We start from the raw sequence: 13,575 nt of genomic DNA on the forward strand, positions 1-13,575 counted from the left end.
CAAATTTCAGAGAGGGACCCAGAGACTAAAAAGCAGAACAGACTCAGCAGAGAGAAAGACAGGGAACAGCACACTGAAAACAAACTTTAAACATAATCCAACTGCTATGCACATACTCACATTCTCTTAATGAACAAAAGGGGAAGGGATCAGTATAGCTGCTCTCTACCTAGAGGTGGTCAGGGGAGACAGCTTAGTATGATTGGCTCAAAACAATTTGGATTACTCCATTTTCTACTGTACAGAGGAAGAGACCAAAGCCCCCTCAAAATAAACAGAACATTTTTCTACTTATGTAAAGTCATTACCTTCCTTTTGTTGAGATTTTAAAACCATCAAAAGAGGTAGAAGCACAAGTTAAAATTCTTTTCACATTTAAAAGAGCATAACTATAATACTGTACCATTTTATTCTTCACCTTTTCTTCCTTTGCCAAATATGTTTACACACAGACATCACAGTACATTACAGAACATCAGCACGGAAAAAAAAGAAATCAAAATGCTGAATTACAACACTTCAGAGTTCAGCACCTAGCAACAAAAAACCTGCCTTGAAATTCTACGTACCACAAACAAAATCTAGTAAGTCACATTCAGACATTTGACTAAAAAAATTATTAGCACAGACACCATTTGCTCCCATTGACAATAATAAAATGATGGATAGAAGAAAGGAAGGAAAAAAAAAAGAAAAAAAAAGAAACGTGCTCCAGTCTACCATAAAACTAACGCTGGATTTTCAACAAAATTAGTAACTTGTCTGTGTCTTGTTAATAGTCAGTTTGGCCCACACAAAACACTTCAGTTCCTCTTAGCTAGGAAACTGGTTTTGTACTGTTGCGGAAAAAGGTTTGTGGGTGGGTTTTAAGCAATTTTTCAACTAAAAAAAAATAAAGCAAGATTTTCCTCTTTTGCCAGTGTATTTCTGGCAACTTTTCCTCAGTTTTCCAAAGATAACTCATATTTTAGATTATGCTTGACCCATAACCTTTAGAAATCTAGCTCTAGGACCCACACTTTAGAGAAAAGGTTGATGTATTTAACATAATTAGCAGGCTGAATCAAGAAAGCAACTAAGTGTCAGGTTATACCTAAAGATTATACTCATCTGAGCATAGATTCAATGAAGTTTTCAGCTAAGATTGCACTTCTACAGAGTATAAGGACAGATTGTCCCATCACACACACAACTTAATCTATGAACTACTGCAGTTTTTGTTTTAGAATTCTAATCAAAGACGATGGAGAGTTAAATCAAGAAAAAAACCTCACATTATTATAAGTGTCATACCTCATCTCCCAATTCTAATCAACACAAAGTAGTTAATAAATTAACATTAACAGTGACTATCAGTACTGATGTTAGCCAACTGACTACGCTAGAGGCAGCAGTTGTTCTTCTGCTCTATAAATATTCAAGAAAGAAGCCCAGAGCTCCATCCAAAGAGGTTACTGATATTAACATTGCACTGCTATCAAAGTGAAAATAATAAAGGTAAAGAGGTTAAAAAAACAGCTTGAAAACCACACGAAGGGCAAGAAAGTAGGGAGTGAAGCAACATAAAGGCAAAAACTATTCACTACTTCAAAGACAGTGAAAAGAAGAAGAAAGATAAAGGGCTCTATCGAAAAATTTTGTATAGGACATCACTTAATTAAACAAACTATTCAAAATGCAGTGAGCTTAAAACCAAATGCTGTAGTAAAACAATCTGGAGAACTCAGTGGCAATAAACACATGCATACAAGAAAATATACTCATGTGTACGTACGAGAGGTAGCACAGCATTCATGGAGGACACAGAACAAAAGGATGAGACTCTTACAGTTGAAATCACCAGTAACAAACCAGAAACCAGTATCTCTCTAGCACAGTTATCTCCTAAAGTGGCTAGCTGTCACAGGAAAACAAAGCTCTATTCTCAAATGATGAAGAAAGTACTTCCACCAGTGAATGCCCTTATAAGCAGGAGGAATCCAGCTGCTGAAGCCCCGAACTATACAAAGACATTTATTGTCCTAATGACAAAGGACAAAGAGTTCTAACAAACAAAAATAGAATGCAGGCTGTGAAAGGCCAGGCATTTGCCCATCACTGTATTAAGTTTACCAGTTTAGGAGGACTGAGGACAGGAAAGTAGCAGGATGATGTGTCCAGCGCCCAATGCCAAGAAAAACATGATTCTCTGTTACAACTTCCTTACCTTCTATAGAAGGGGCCTGGTCCACAGCCGCATATAGCATCTCTTTCAAAGCCTGCAAGGGAGAGGGAAAGAACAAAGAATGCAGTTAATATTTAAAATAACAAACAAAAAAACCCAACATTCTTTTGATATGACTGCTTGAGAACAAATGCAATTAATGCTGTTTTATCCTCCAGACTTACACAGAAAGCTATGGTATGTGATGCCAGCGCTATCGCATGTTCTTTTGTTAAGGAAAGAAACACAAGTTCATGTTTACTGACTAAAGCCTGATACCTTACTAACCTATAAAAATTACTGTAACTGTATCAACATCTTCCTTTGGAAAATTGTTTCCTGGTTGATAGGATGTTAAAGGTTTCACATTAAAAAAACAAACAACGAAATAAAACACACACACACCACCAACAAAAAACTGTTGCGTGACACAAAGGAGTTGTCAAGGCAAATGGAGGAAAAACAGCCTCAGGGATTTCTTATTGTTATATAGAAGTACAGAAATACAGATACATTCTAAAAGCTGAAGACAACATGATGAAGGAGATTAGGGAACCAGGGGTGATGGCCTTCTCTTGAGGTGTAAACTAAATGACAACATTAACACCAGCCAGAGTTATTACCTAAATCTTCAGGTCCTAGAGGCACGGTGAACTGCCTCCCAGATACCACAGCACAAGCTGCTCACTCACACTCAGATTGCTGGTTGCAAGAGACGAGCAGCGCAGGCAGCAGGACTAGGAGGCAAAGTGGTCCTACAGCTAAATACTGAGCACTCCTGTTACCAGAGCCAGGAGAGAGGCATCGCATCAAAAACCTTATCACTTACAGCTCCTTTTCCGAAGGCCTTTTTTCAGACAGTTATTAAGATGCTGCCATTATTCCAGTCACAGACTTAAGGTTTGCTCTCTCACACACCACAAGTGCAAGCAGGAATTAAACTGATTTCAGATCAATGGCTGAACAAGTAACTTTAAATAACTCTGGAATTAGAAGCCACTAGGAAGGACCCACTCCTATTGCAAAGGTATTTGTTTACACTCACCCTGCATCACCTGACAGGCATCTTAATGCGCATACTGAACATGAGCGTGCTTCACATGCAACTGCTGCAAAAACTAGATTTTATTCCCTCACTTCTAAGCCCACAGAAATCTAGCAGAAGTCATTCAGGTCTTTTTAGTTTGTTTCTCTCCTGTCTGCTTTCCAACATATCCTATATTTCTATACTCTTACATCTCTGCATTTACCATCTTTTGTGTCATTAAGCCCCAGGTCAAAACATCAGAGCCTAAACGGCAAATACCCTAATACCCTCAAGGCAAAAAACCCCACAAACTCAGCAGCTGAAAACTCAGCTCTGTTGTAACATGGTGGTTACAATTCTGTTAAGTAAATATAAGGTCTAAAGGACATGTCTGTTTATCACAAGATATCCTAGGTGGAAGGCTACACCAGCAGCTCAGACATCTCTCAAAGGTCTGACTCCTGAGTTCACAGAGGTCCCAACAAAGGTCACTTGCATAATTGTTTTCTCAACTGAGTCTCTGCTAAATGAGCCTTCCAGTGGCACAGCTCTCCTCTACCCTTGGTTCTTTTCTAAAACGCCTCTCAAACACTAGTCACTTCAGTCCTTTTTCCCCTCCCGTGACTCACTCACTGGTCAGCAGCGCATGATCTGCCTCCACTTACCAAGCGGTCAAAAATCCTTCCACCTTTGTCATCCCACTTGTCACCCTTGCCTACATGTAACTTCTTCCATGAACCACAACCACAAAACACAGGATAAGCAAACCTGAAGAGACAGCAAATTGAAAGTCACTGTATTAAGAATGCCATCCCTAAACCCACACAGAGGTAAACTCACACTGTAATTCCTATCTCTGGTTTTATCAGCCATTATAAACAAATAAATAAAAAAGGATCACAGCATAGAGAGTTCTGCACTAAACAATCTTGAAAGCTGAAGGTGTCAGTCACCCCACAGACCTCTCTCCATGCAGATATATTACAATCTGGCAGCTGCAGGACAGCAGATTTTGTTACTGCTCACCTGACCTATGAGAGTAAACCAATAACCTGCAAGTGAAAGGTTCAGTATTCCTTCACACTTAAAGTACTTATTCCTCTAGATACAGAATTTTAGAAATTATTGTACCAAGAAGTTATCTATCACCGACAACTTCCTTCTGCCCTAAAACCAGTCAAAAAGGATTACTCCTTTAAGTTTTGCTGCGATACACTTGGGACTCACAGTAAACTTGAATAAATGTGTATCAGAGAACAATACCAACAACAAACAAAAAAAGGCTGAAAGAAAAGACTTAAAAAATGCACCTGACGAACCTTAAGAGTGAACAAATTCAAGGACAAAAATCCCTAAAGCACTCAAAATGTTGTTTTAAATGAATAGTTTTCAAACTGCTTATGCTCTTCTAAGCTCGTCCGCTAACACCCAGAAGGACAAATAGTGAAATAGCACAACAGATTTGTGTCAGGAGGTGGCAAGCCTGGGTGTGAACTGCCTATCATGAAGCAGGGTTTGACGAGCAGAATTGGCTACCTCCCAGAAACTGAAAGCCTGTTTCTGGAAGAGAGACTCTAAAGGCAAGCAGGCCACCTCAGATACCAGTTTCATTTTCCCCTCCTACTTCCTGATGGAGGCTGTGTCTCAGAAATTAATTTCTGAAACTTAGTAACCTGTTTCTCTTCTCCAAAGGCAAAAGTACTTCAAGCCTGGAGTCTTCTTAAAAAGGAATAAAAGTCACCTGCTCATACCTTTTACCCATCTCTCCCATGGACTTTGCACCTGCAATAACTGATGTTCTGATTCTCCTTCTTTCCCAGATGCTGCAATTTCAAAGGCATAAAGCACTTTTTCTTTGAAAATACCATCAGACTTCTGCATCCAGATAAGCAAATTCAGGCCAGATTAACTGAAACAAAACTGCCATCTGGCAACTGTAAAACTCCACCAAGTTTCCATCAGCCAGACATGCAGACGTACGTTTCCATTTAGAAGTCTGAGCAGATGGAACAATGCTCTCCTCTTTCTCTGAAAAGCAGTCCAGAGATGGACACAAGAGCAAAGGAAATCTGCAGCATGGCTTGTGGATAAACAGAGAACTAGTAACCCCAAAAAAGGCACATTAAATGCAGTGAAGCATGCTCTTAGGCAAAAAAAGCATCCACTGAAATTCATCTGAGAATTATCGGAATTTGCTCGGTACTGACTATGTGAAAAAGAGAATTCTGTTGTCTGACACACAAATAATGGGAATTCGTTTGGTTTTGTATGTTATCTTTACACCAAAGGAACTGAAGAGCAAATGAATAGTCCAAAACTGAGGGTTTTAAAACAAAGAAGTGCATAGAGGCAACGCATGCTGCAGCAATAATTTATCCAGGAAAAGGCTATTGACTTCACAGAAGAAGATACGCTGCCAGATCCCCGAAAACAAGGTAAGCAAATCCCACCACTGCAAAGGTCAGGGCACATCCATGTATCACTGCTCAGTTGCATGGTCAGAACATACCTACTCCACACTGCAGATGCAGCAGCTGGGCAAGCAGAGTGTCCAGGTATATGTGTGGCAGCCAGCACTTCACAGGCCGGGCACACACCCTTAAAACCACTGCAGTCTTTGCACAGAGAAGACAGCCAGTACAGAAACTGGAAGCATTACTTTTAACAAATAGGAAGCTTTTTGATGACGGCCACTGAAATTAGGACGAAAGTTGTTTAACACTGGCATATTTAGCATTTAACATAATTAACAAGCACTTCCACAAATTAAGCATTTGTCAATACATTGTTTTAAACTCAGTCACATCCAGGGAGTACTCTGATAATGATACTCAGTACTTCAACAGCAGAAACACCCCTTTACATTGGGATCATGTATTACGTTATTGCCACTAGTTCTTGTATAAAACCCTCCTGATCACTGGTACTGTCTTAGGTTTCAAAAAACACTGGTTAGGAATGGAGTTTGTGTAGTAAATGTGACATACAATTTGCATGATTTCACGCAATCTTTAGAATAGAAATTTGGAATGGAAAGTCAAATCAAGTCAATCAAAATTTGTGTAAAGCTCCATCTTAACATTGACTCAGCCATGGCAAATGCCTTTGTGAAAAGCTGAATGAAATAGAACAGCGTATGTCACCATTTCTCCTCTCTTCTACAAGCCTAGTGCTCTTTCTCAACAAGCAGGCATACAGTAATGGTTACTGCTGAGCTTTGGCTGAAATAAAAGAATCAAAGAATCTAAATCACAGCTACCAAAATACGGCTCCTTTTTGCCAGTTTAAAGAAAATTAGTAGATTTCTCCCTCTCTAAAGCACCTCCACTGACCAAGTATCTGCCCTGAGCTCAGGCAACTTCCATACCTCTTACTAGCACAATTATAATACTTAAACAGATTATTGTTGGAGGGAAAGATTATGTTAATGGTAAGAACTCCGAGGACTATAAATTGTTAAAGACCATCTGAAAATGAAACTATGTTTTTTTGTATTCAAAACACAACATTATCAGCAACACATTACACACCAATCCTAGTCTAACTGGGAGCCACAGTCCATCCTATCAAAACAAAGACAGTTTGATGAGGATCTCAGGGGTTACCTGGGTCTTACTACAGTTTGGGGCTGTCTGACTGCCTGAGTTACTTGCTCTCCAGTCGAAATAACACCAAAATAAGAAGACTACATATAAGCTTTACGATGCAGAATGATTTAAAAGAAAGCCACCTCTGCCATCCTCTAGTCTTTTTATCAGCAGCTTGAACTTGACACAGGAAGTCCCTGGAAACAGGAATAATCTTCTCAGAGTTAAAATCCTACACAGCAAGATCCCCCTCTGAAACAGTGCTTGGTTATCATTTTAATTAAGAAGGAAAAGATACAAACTGTCAGATGAAAAAACACTGTAATGCTATTAAATATACTTTTTTTTTAATTTTACTGTGATGCATGCTGTAAGCAATACTGCACACAAACAGCTATTGCCTTTGCACTTGCTAATCAACAACACCAATTTTTTCTTGACAAAGGAGGGCTGTATGCTTTTTGCCTCAAGTATAATCAACAAGTAAACCAGGGTAGCACCAGCCTTCTACACACCACACCCTCACGACCACCAGTTATTGAATAATAAATGCCAGGCAATTCCATCACTGTAATATGCATGAGCAGGAGGTTGACTCACATTCAGCCAGCTGCAGCAAGGGAAACAAAGAGTTTTGAAACTTATTACTAAAAATGTGGGTGGGTTTTAAATTTTCATTCACTCTACATTAAGCTACCTATTCAAGGAGATTACTTGAAGTCTAGAAAGAGTAACAACTTGAAGGAAGTTTTTACTGAAATCTGCCTTTATTTTGTATTGGGATGGGGGAAAGGAGAATGACATCATGATACTGACCTAGTTAAAACACATGATAATTAACCTCCTAAAATGAAAACAGTAACCGATAAGCAGCAGAGCTCTTCACACATTAACCAAGGTACTATAATTCACTGGGGTTTCCTTCACCCTCCCTCTACACCTGCCTGGTCAGCATGCAGCCAAATCTTTTGCCCGTCTATTTCCTCCTTTCCTTCACGTCCAACCCACCACCAAACCTTCTCTTAGATAGACAGGCAAGTTTCCCATTTCCAGAAAACAACTATTGCACAGTTAATGCATCAGACACGTGATGCAGAGCTAAGCTGGTACTTTATCAAGACAATGGTTTTCCTCCTCTCAAAGACTGATGCATTATTTGGTCATCTAGTTCTCCACCTAATTCAAAGAAATTGCAGTTTTGTTCTAAAGTCAAATCCAGCTGCAGTTTTAATTTAAACATCCATTCCTTTGCAATCAGGTAAAGGAGAACAAAGGAACAGTCAAAAGAGCAGATATAAACTTTTCAAGTTCAGCATTACAACAAAGCAAGGTAAGTTATATGTGATTTTCCTTGCAAATGCAGAGAGATTAATAGGGATATCAGAAATAAACTGCTATTATAGTTCTAAAGAGAAATTACAGGCCTTCAAATGATAACAAATGTTGCATGGTTTTGACTGACTCAATTAGTCAAGAAGTTTTGCTGATCATGGGTCTGCTATAATCAGTTTTCTGTTGTCTAGGTTTATTACTTGTGGAAAAGACCGACATCACTAGCACCAAACACTTTTACTGCTAACGCTAAAATAGGAAATGGCTTTGTTGCAAATAGCCACCTTCAGCTTCATCTAGTTAAACTGAAGTCAAGCACCATTATGATAAACCTGAAACATTGTGACCTTTACATAGTTGGCATAATAAAACCTGAAAAGCTGAATTATGCAAATAATTCATGCTTAATACAGCAGAACTTTGTGTAAACAACGTTCATGAATGTCCCGATTCGCGCGGTTCACCTGAAAGCAAGTACGAAATAACGAGGTGTAAAGCCTCACTAGCCGTATTTAAAAAACAAAAAGGCAGTCGATGTCAGGTTTACTGCCGTGTTTTGAGTCACTCAGGTAAGCTGTCAGCATTACCACACAAGCCTGTGGCCCTTCACAGGGCAACGCCTGCAGGAAAGGAAGGCTTGGCCTCCGGCTAAGAGGCGGTGGGTGCTGCCCCGCCAGCTCGCCCCTGGGTCTTGCCCTTGGAGCCGCAGTTGGAGGCTGAGCCGCCTCTCAAAGTCACCCCTCCCCTGCCTGCCGGCGCGGAGAACTGGCGGTGGTGCTGAAAAACGGCGCTGCCAGCAACGGGGCTGCGCCGAGGGCTGCGGCCGGGCCCGCGGAGACGCCCGGGACCCGTGCGCTGCGCAGCCCCCGATCGCGGTCTCCCCGGCTCCACATCCCTCCTGACCTTCGCCCCACACCGAAAGGTTACCGGCACCAATTAATTCATTAACCGGCCACCCAGCGCTTTTCCTTTGCACGGTCTCGAGCTCTGGGGGGCGGCAAGAGCCAGAACCTGTCCCCGGGGCGGATAAACACGTTCTCTCTGCACCGTCCTCCAGCCGAGCATACCCAGGCGGGAAGCTGCTGGCCGCCCGGCACCGCCGCCGAGCAGGGGAGCTGCCTCGCACCCCCGCCGCACGGCTGGAGGACACTCATGCCACTCGGGCGGCACTTCCCGGGAACCGACCGCTGTGCCCCGGGGAAGCACGGGGGACATCCAAACACCGCCGAGCGGCACAGGGGAGCGGGCACAAGCGGCGGCACGGCCCTACCTCATACTGGATGTATTGCTTCCTCCACTCAGGGGTGATGTGCGCTGCGAGGTGCTCGGCGAACTTCATCCTGCTGCCGCCGCCGGGCCGGGGCCGCGCTCGCTCTTTGCCCGCGGAGCCGCCTCAGCGGCGCCTGGCTGCTAAGGGGCCGCCGCCGCCGCCGGTAGTGGGGGGCGGGGGGGGGCCGCCGCAACACATGGGCCCCCGCCCGCCCGCCCCGCCACTCCTCAGCCCGCCTCGGGCCTCCTCAGCGCCGCCCCGCCACCGCCGCCTCCACCTCCTCCGCCGCCGCCGCCATCTTCCCCGTCCCGCCGCCCCGCCACCGCCTCCCAGCCGTCAGCCGGCCCAGCAGCCAACCGGCCGCCAGCAAGGCGCCATCGCCACGGCAACCGCCGCCACCACCCACCGCCGCGCGGGGCGGGAGGGTCCGGGGGGGCGGGGTCGACTATTAGCCCCGCCCCTGCCCGACAGGAGTGGGGGGGGTGGTGCGGTGGCGCCAAGGTTCCCCCAGCGGAGGGCGCCCCGCTTCGGTTTGCTGTTTCTGTTCGTTTGTGGGGTCGGTTCGGTCCCAAACGTGCCACTTCCGTCCCTCTAGATCTCCAGGCCAGAGTCTCCGTAAGTGACGGCAGCTCTGGGCCAGCCTCAGCTTGAATCCTGAACTCTCTGGGGTTGGCTGGGATGGGGATGGGGATGGGGATGGGGATGGGGATGGGGATGGGGATGGGGATGGGGATGGGGATGGGGATGCGGATTGGAAGAAGTGTAGCACAGGGGGAGGAGGTGAGGGGATGGGGAGGTATCAGCCAAGGAGAGAGCAAGGATGGAGATGGAGGGGAAGAACAGGAGAAAATGCAAGAAAGGTAAATAAGAATTGAGGGAGGAGGGAAATTGGGCTGACAGGCCACAGAAAGCTGGGGAAAAGAAGAAAGAGAAGACAGTGCAAAGGAAAAGGAGGAGGGGAAGAGAAAGGAAAAAGATTCTCCCAAAGTTACATGATTACAAAAGCCCTTGCCCTTTCACCACTGTCACGCTCACTGACAGGGCGCCATGCACACGGGGGCTGAACAAGGGAGAGCAAGGAAACCCAGAGCAACTCTTACGATTAAGCCCACCCATGTGGGGGCACAGCAGCCCTGAAATGCAGACAACCCAGGGGCTGGAGGGTTCGGTATCCATTGTGTTACAGTGTGAGAGACCAAACTGGAGATGCTCAGAGTGGGGCTGCAGCCCTCTGTTATCCCCAGGTACACCAGTGGCCCTAATCTTGACCCTCCCTAATTCCCAGACTTTGGGGATTTGTTACAGTTGGGATTAATTTTGGTTTTCCTTCAAGCCTCCCAACCTCCAGCATAACTTCACATGATAGTTTTCAGCTTTTGCTTGTACCAACGCAAGGACAAATCTTGTCACAGTTGCCAGCCCCTCAGAACAGCAATATTCCTCGCCACCACTACAGGCAACCGCTGGAGCATCGCTCCTACTGACATCTGCAGGAGCAGAGTTCATTTGCTGTGGTGATTTATTGGGATCCTGTCACAGGCCTAGGGCCTCCTGATTTGCGAGGGCTCTTACCCGGGCTCAGATTTACCCAACCACGACAGCGGCGCATGCAGCAGTGATGCTCACTGATACCATCTTTTAATTATGTTTGCAGAAAACCATTTAATGAATAGAGCTTTAGTGTCCTTCATCTGAAACTTCACACTCAGCAACCTGCCCTATGCTGACCTCAGTGTGAGCCAACCGCTGTGCCACAGCTTGACTTATGTTTAGCAGGTCACTGGCTTTTTAATGCGTTACCTTCATAGGCTTGTACCAGATAAAATCACTCAGGATCTGAGCCTGCTCCTGCCACGATCAGTGGCACTGACTTCAGCGGGAGCAGCCCAGAGGAGGGTCTTTGCAGCTTCAACGCTTTGAATGCTGTCAGGCTTCCAGAGACAACTTGCAACATGCAGGAGGAGAGCAGATTAAGGAATAAGTATTGTCTTTATTATTTGGTGGATACATTGCATGAAATATGTACCATGATAAGAGAGTATCATCTGATATGACAGCTTGCAAAATCAGAGACTGAAAATAACTAGTGATCCCCTCTTCCCTTTGTCTCTCAGAGAGTTTTTACCCACCAATAAAAGCTACTTATTTATTTAATACCAATAAATGCTATTTACTGGTATTAAACAAAGACAGATGATAGCAGGGGAGGCAGAGCAGAGGCTGGACTCCTTCTTACTCACTATTCCCATGTTCTCTAGCAACAGCTCCGTTTAAATATCTGATTGACAAAACCCTGCCTCCCGTTATCAGACGTGCTTTCGGACCATGCTTAGCATCATGACAGTGTTTCACTGCTCTGCTGGGACTTGGGGCTTTCTTACCCCTTGAAACATGTCAAAACTCCCAGCTCTGCACATCCAGGGGCTGGGGGAGAAAGGACGAGAGGGCAGGAGAAGCCTTAAATGAAAGGCCACCACTGCCTCTGCTGCAATCTGCCCATGGCTGGGCTGGAGGGCAGGCAGGGGGAATGCACTCAACAGATCCTAGCAGAAGAGGAATGCCAACCCCAGCTGATTCCGATCTCAAGTCTGGATCCCAGTCCCTTCACTGCAGGTCTGTATCCTGGTCCCCATACCTCACTTGCACCAGGCTGCCACGTTCTTCTCTCTCGCTCTTTTCCAGGAAAGAGTTTGCACTGTGATTTCCCCCCATGCTGTTGTAGCTAGGAATAAATAAAAGAAGCTGTGTTATTTGCATTTTTAAATCGCGCAAGGAGAAGTCAGGAGTGGGCTATCCGCCAGTGAAGTCTGGCGCTTGCTTTGTTGAGAGTGTATAGAATAATTTATAAATAGCATGGTGGTTTGGTTTTTTTTAATATAATTATACTTTAAAGATCCTGAATTGCTGGGGAGAGGGAGTCTTCAAAAGAGACTTTAGAAAAAGAGTCTTGCAGAGGGAAAATTTTCTTTAATGGCATTCATAAAATCACGAAGAGGAGGGTTTTCCATAGCAGGAGACAATGCAGGACACCCACAGACAACCATTCCCACACCCTTCTTCCCACCTCCTCTTCAGGCAGCTGACTTTTAAGGTGCTTGGATATGTAGGGGCTCAGTTTGTCATGGAAAGGAATGCTTTAGCAGCACAACCCTCTACAAGCAAAGCAGGATGTGCTAAGCTTGGACCACTGGGTGGGTCAACATCAGAGAAAGCTGAGAAGATTAATGCATCTCCTACCCCTTTAAACCAGAAGAAATAATGCCTGAGCCCAGGTGAGCCTGGGACCTTGGCACAGCAAAGCTGCTCTCTGCCACCAGCCAGAGCTGCTCTGCAGAGGCAGCAGGAGCATCGTGCAGGGAAATGGCTGCTCTCTGCATCCTCCACTGCCCTGCCCTGCCTGGGCAGTGATTCCTACTCCCAAGGGAGGAGCAGCGGTTTCACTGCCACCACTTGGAAAGGAAGGCAGTGAATAAATAAATACAGAAGCAAAAGCAGGTTAGGGGCGAGCTTGATGTGAATGAGGAGGGGATTCAGTAAATTACACGAAGACACACTGCCCTACCTGTCAGGATCAATAAAGCAGCAGCCCTGGGCTTTGGACACCCTCGGCATCTGATGGCCAGACTCAAACCCTTCCATTATCTGCTTCATCAATACCAGTCTTGAGAAACGCAATCAATATATTAGATTTCCCAGAGACAGCAGAGCAAAATGCACAAATCCTCTGGCAGCCTGAGCTAGAGCTATTGATTTTTCACACATTCCCCTCCCCACCCAGTACTGGCAGGGGACGAGGGTATGATTATGAGCATCAGGAGCATGGGGGGGTCTCAGTCCCCAGGGCAGAAGCAGTGAGTGCACAGGGTCAGACCAGGAGTAGCACAGCCCAATCTACTGGGAACTGTCAGGGCACCTGCACATCCAAGCAAGATGCCTGGAGCAGTGGTTTCCAGGCAATAATAATGCATTGGATGGGCCTGATTCCAGCAGCAGGGATGTTGGTACTGATCTGGCCCCTTCCAAGTGCTGTCCCAGCAGCCACAACCTCCTGCAGCTCTTCTAAGTGGGGTAAGATGATGCTTTCATCCCCATTTTGGCGGGAGCCAGGATTAGGCCTGCCAGGAGGTGACATGCCCCCCTCCACCTTGGCTGCATA

General features: G+C 45.1%; 1 protein-coding gene and 1 long non-coding RNA gene across 3 annotated transcripts in view; one reads left to right on the forward strand and one right to left on the reverse strand.

The window, feature by feature from the left end:
• XPR1 (xenotropic and polytropic retrovirus receptor 1) overlaps positions 1–9,609 on the reverse strand; it is a 109,319-nt gene extending 99,710 nt beyond the window's left edge. The window contains exons 1-2 of one of the 2 annotated variants that reach the window (XM_061345563.1): positions 9,420–9,599; positions 2,207–2,258 (exon numbers count right to left, since the gene is read on the reverse strand). In XM_061345563.1, the coding sequence (XP_061201547.1) occupies positions 2,207–2,258; positions 9,420–9,488 (121 nt within the window). In that variant the 5' untranslated portion in view covers positions 9,489–9,599. Of the gene's footprint in view, positions 1–2,206; positions 2,259–9,419 lie in introns of both variants that reach the window. The other variant, XM_061345564.1, reaches the window with a different exon arrangement.
• A 631-nt stretch (positions 9,610–10,240) lies between these two features.
• On the forward strand, positions 10,241–12,183 carry LOC133207667 (uncharacterized). The gene is made up of 2 exons (XR_009724118.1): positions 10,241–12,005; positions 12,102–12,183. It is a non-coding gene; the product is annotated as an uncharacterized LOC133207667 (long non-coding RNA).
• The last annotated feature ends 1,392 nt before the right edge of the window (positions 12,184–13,575 follow it).

The sequence above is a fragment of the Neopsephotus bourkii genome, unplaced genomic scaffold (assembly GCF_033783945.1).
Source record: "Neopsephotus bourkii isolate Nb327-2 ecotype Australia unplaced genomic scaffold, CSIRO-AGI_Nbou_v1 NB_234, whole genome shotgun sequence".
In the NCBI taxonomy this organism is placed as follows: domain Eukaryota; kingdom Metazoa; phylum Chordata; class Aves; order Psittaciformes; family Psittacidae; genus Neopsephotus; species Neopsephotus bourkii.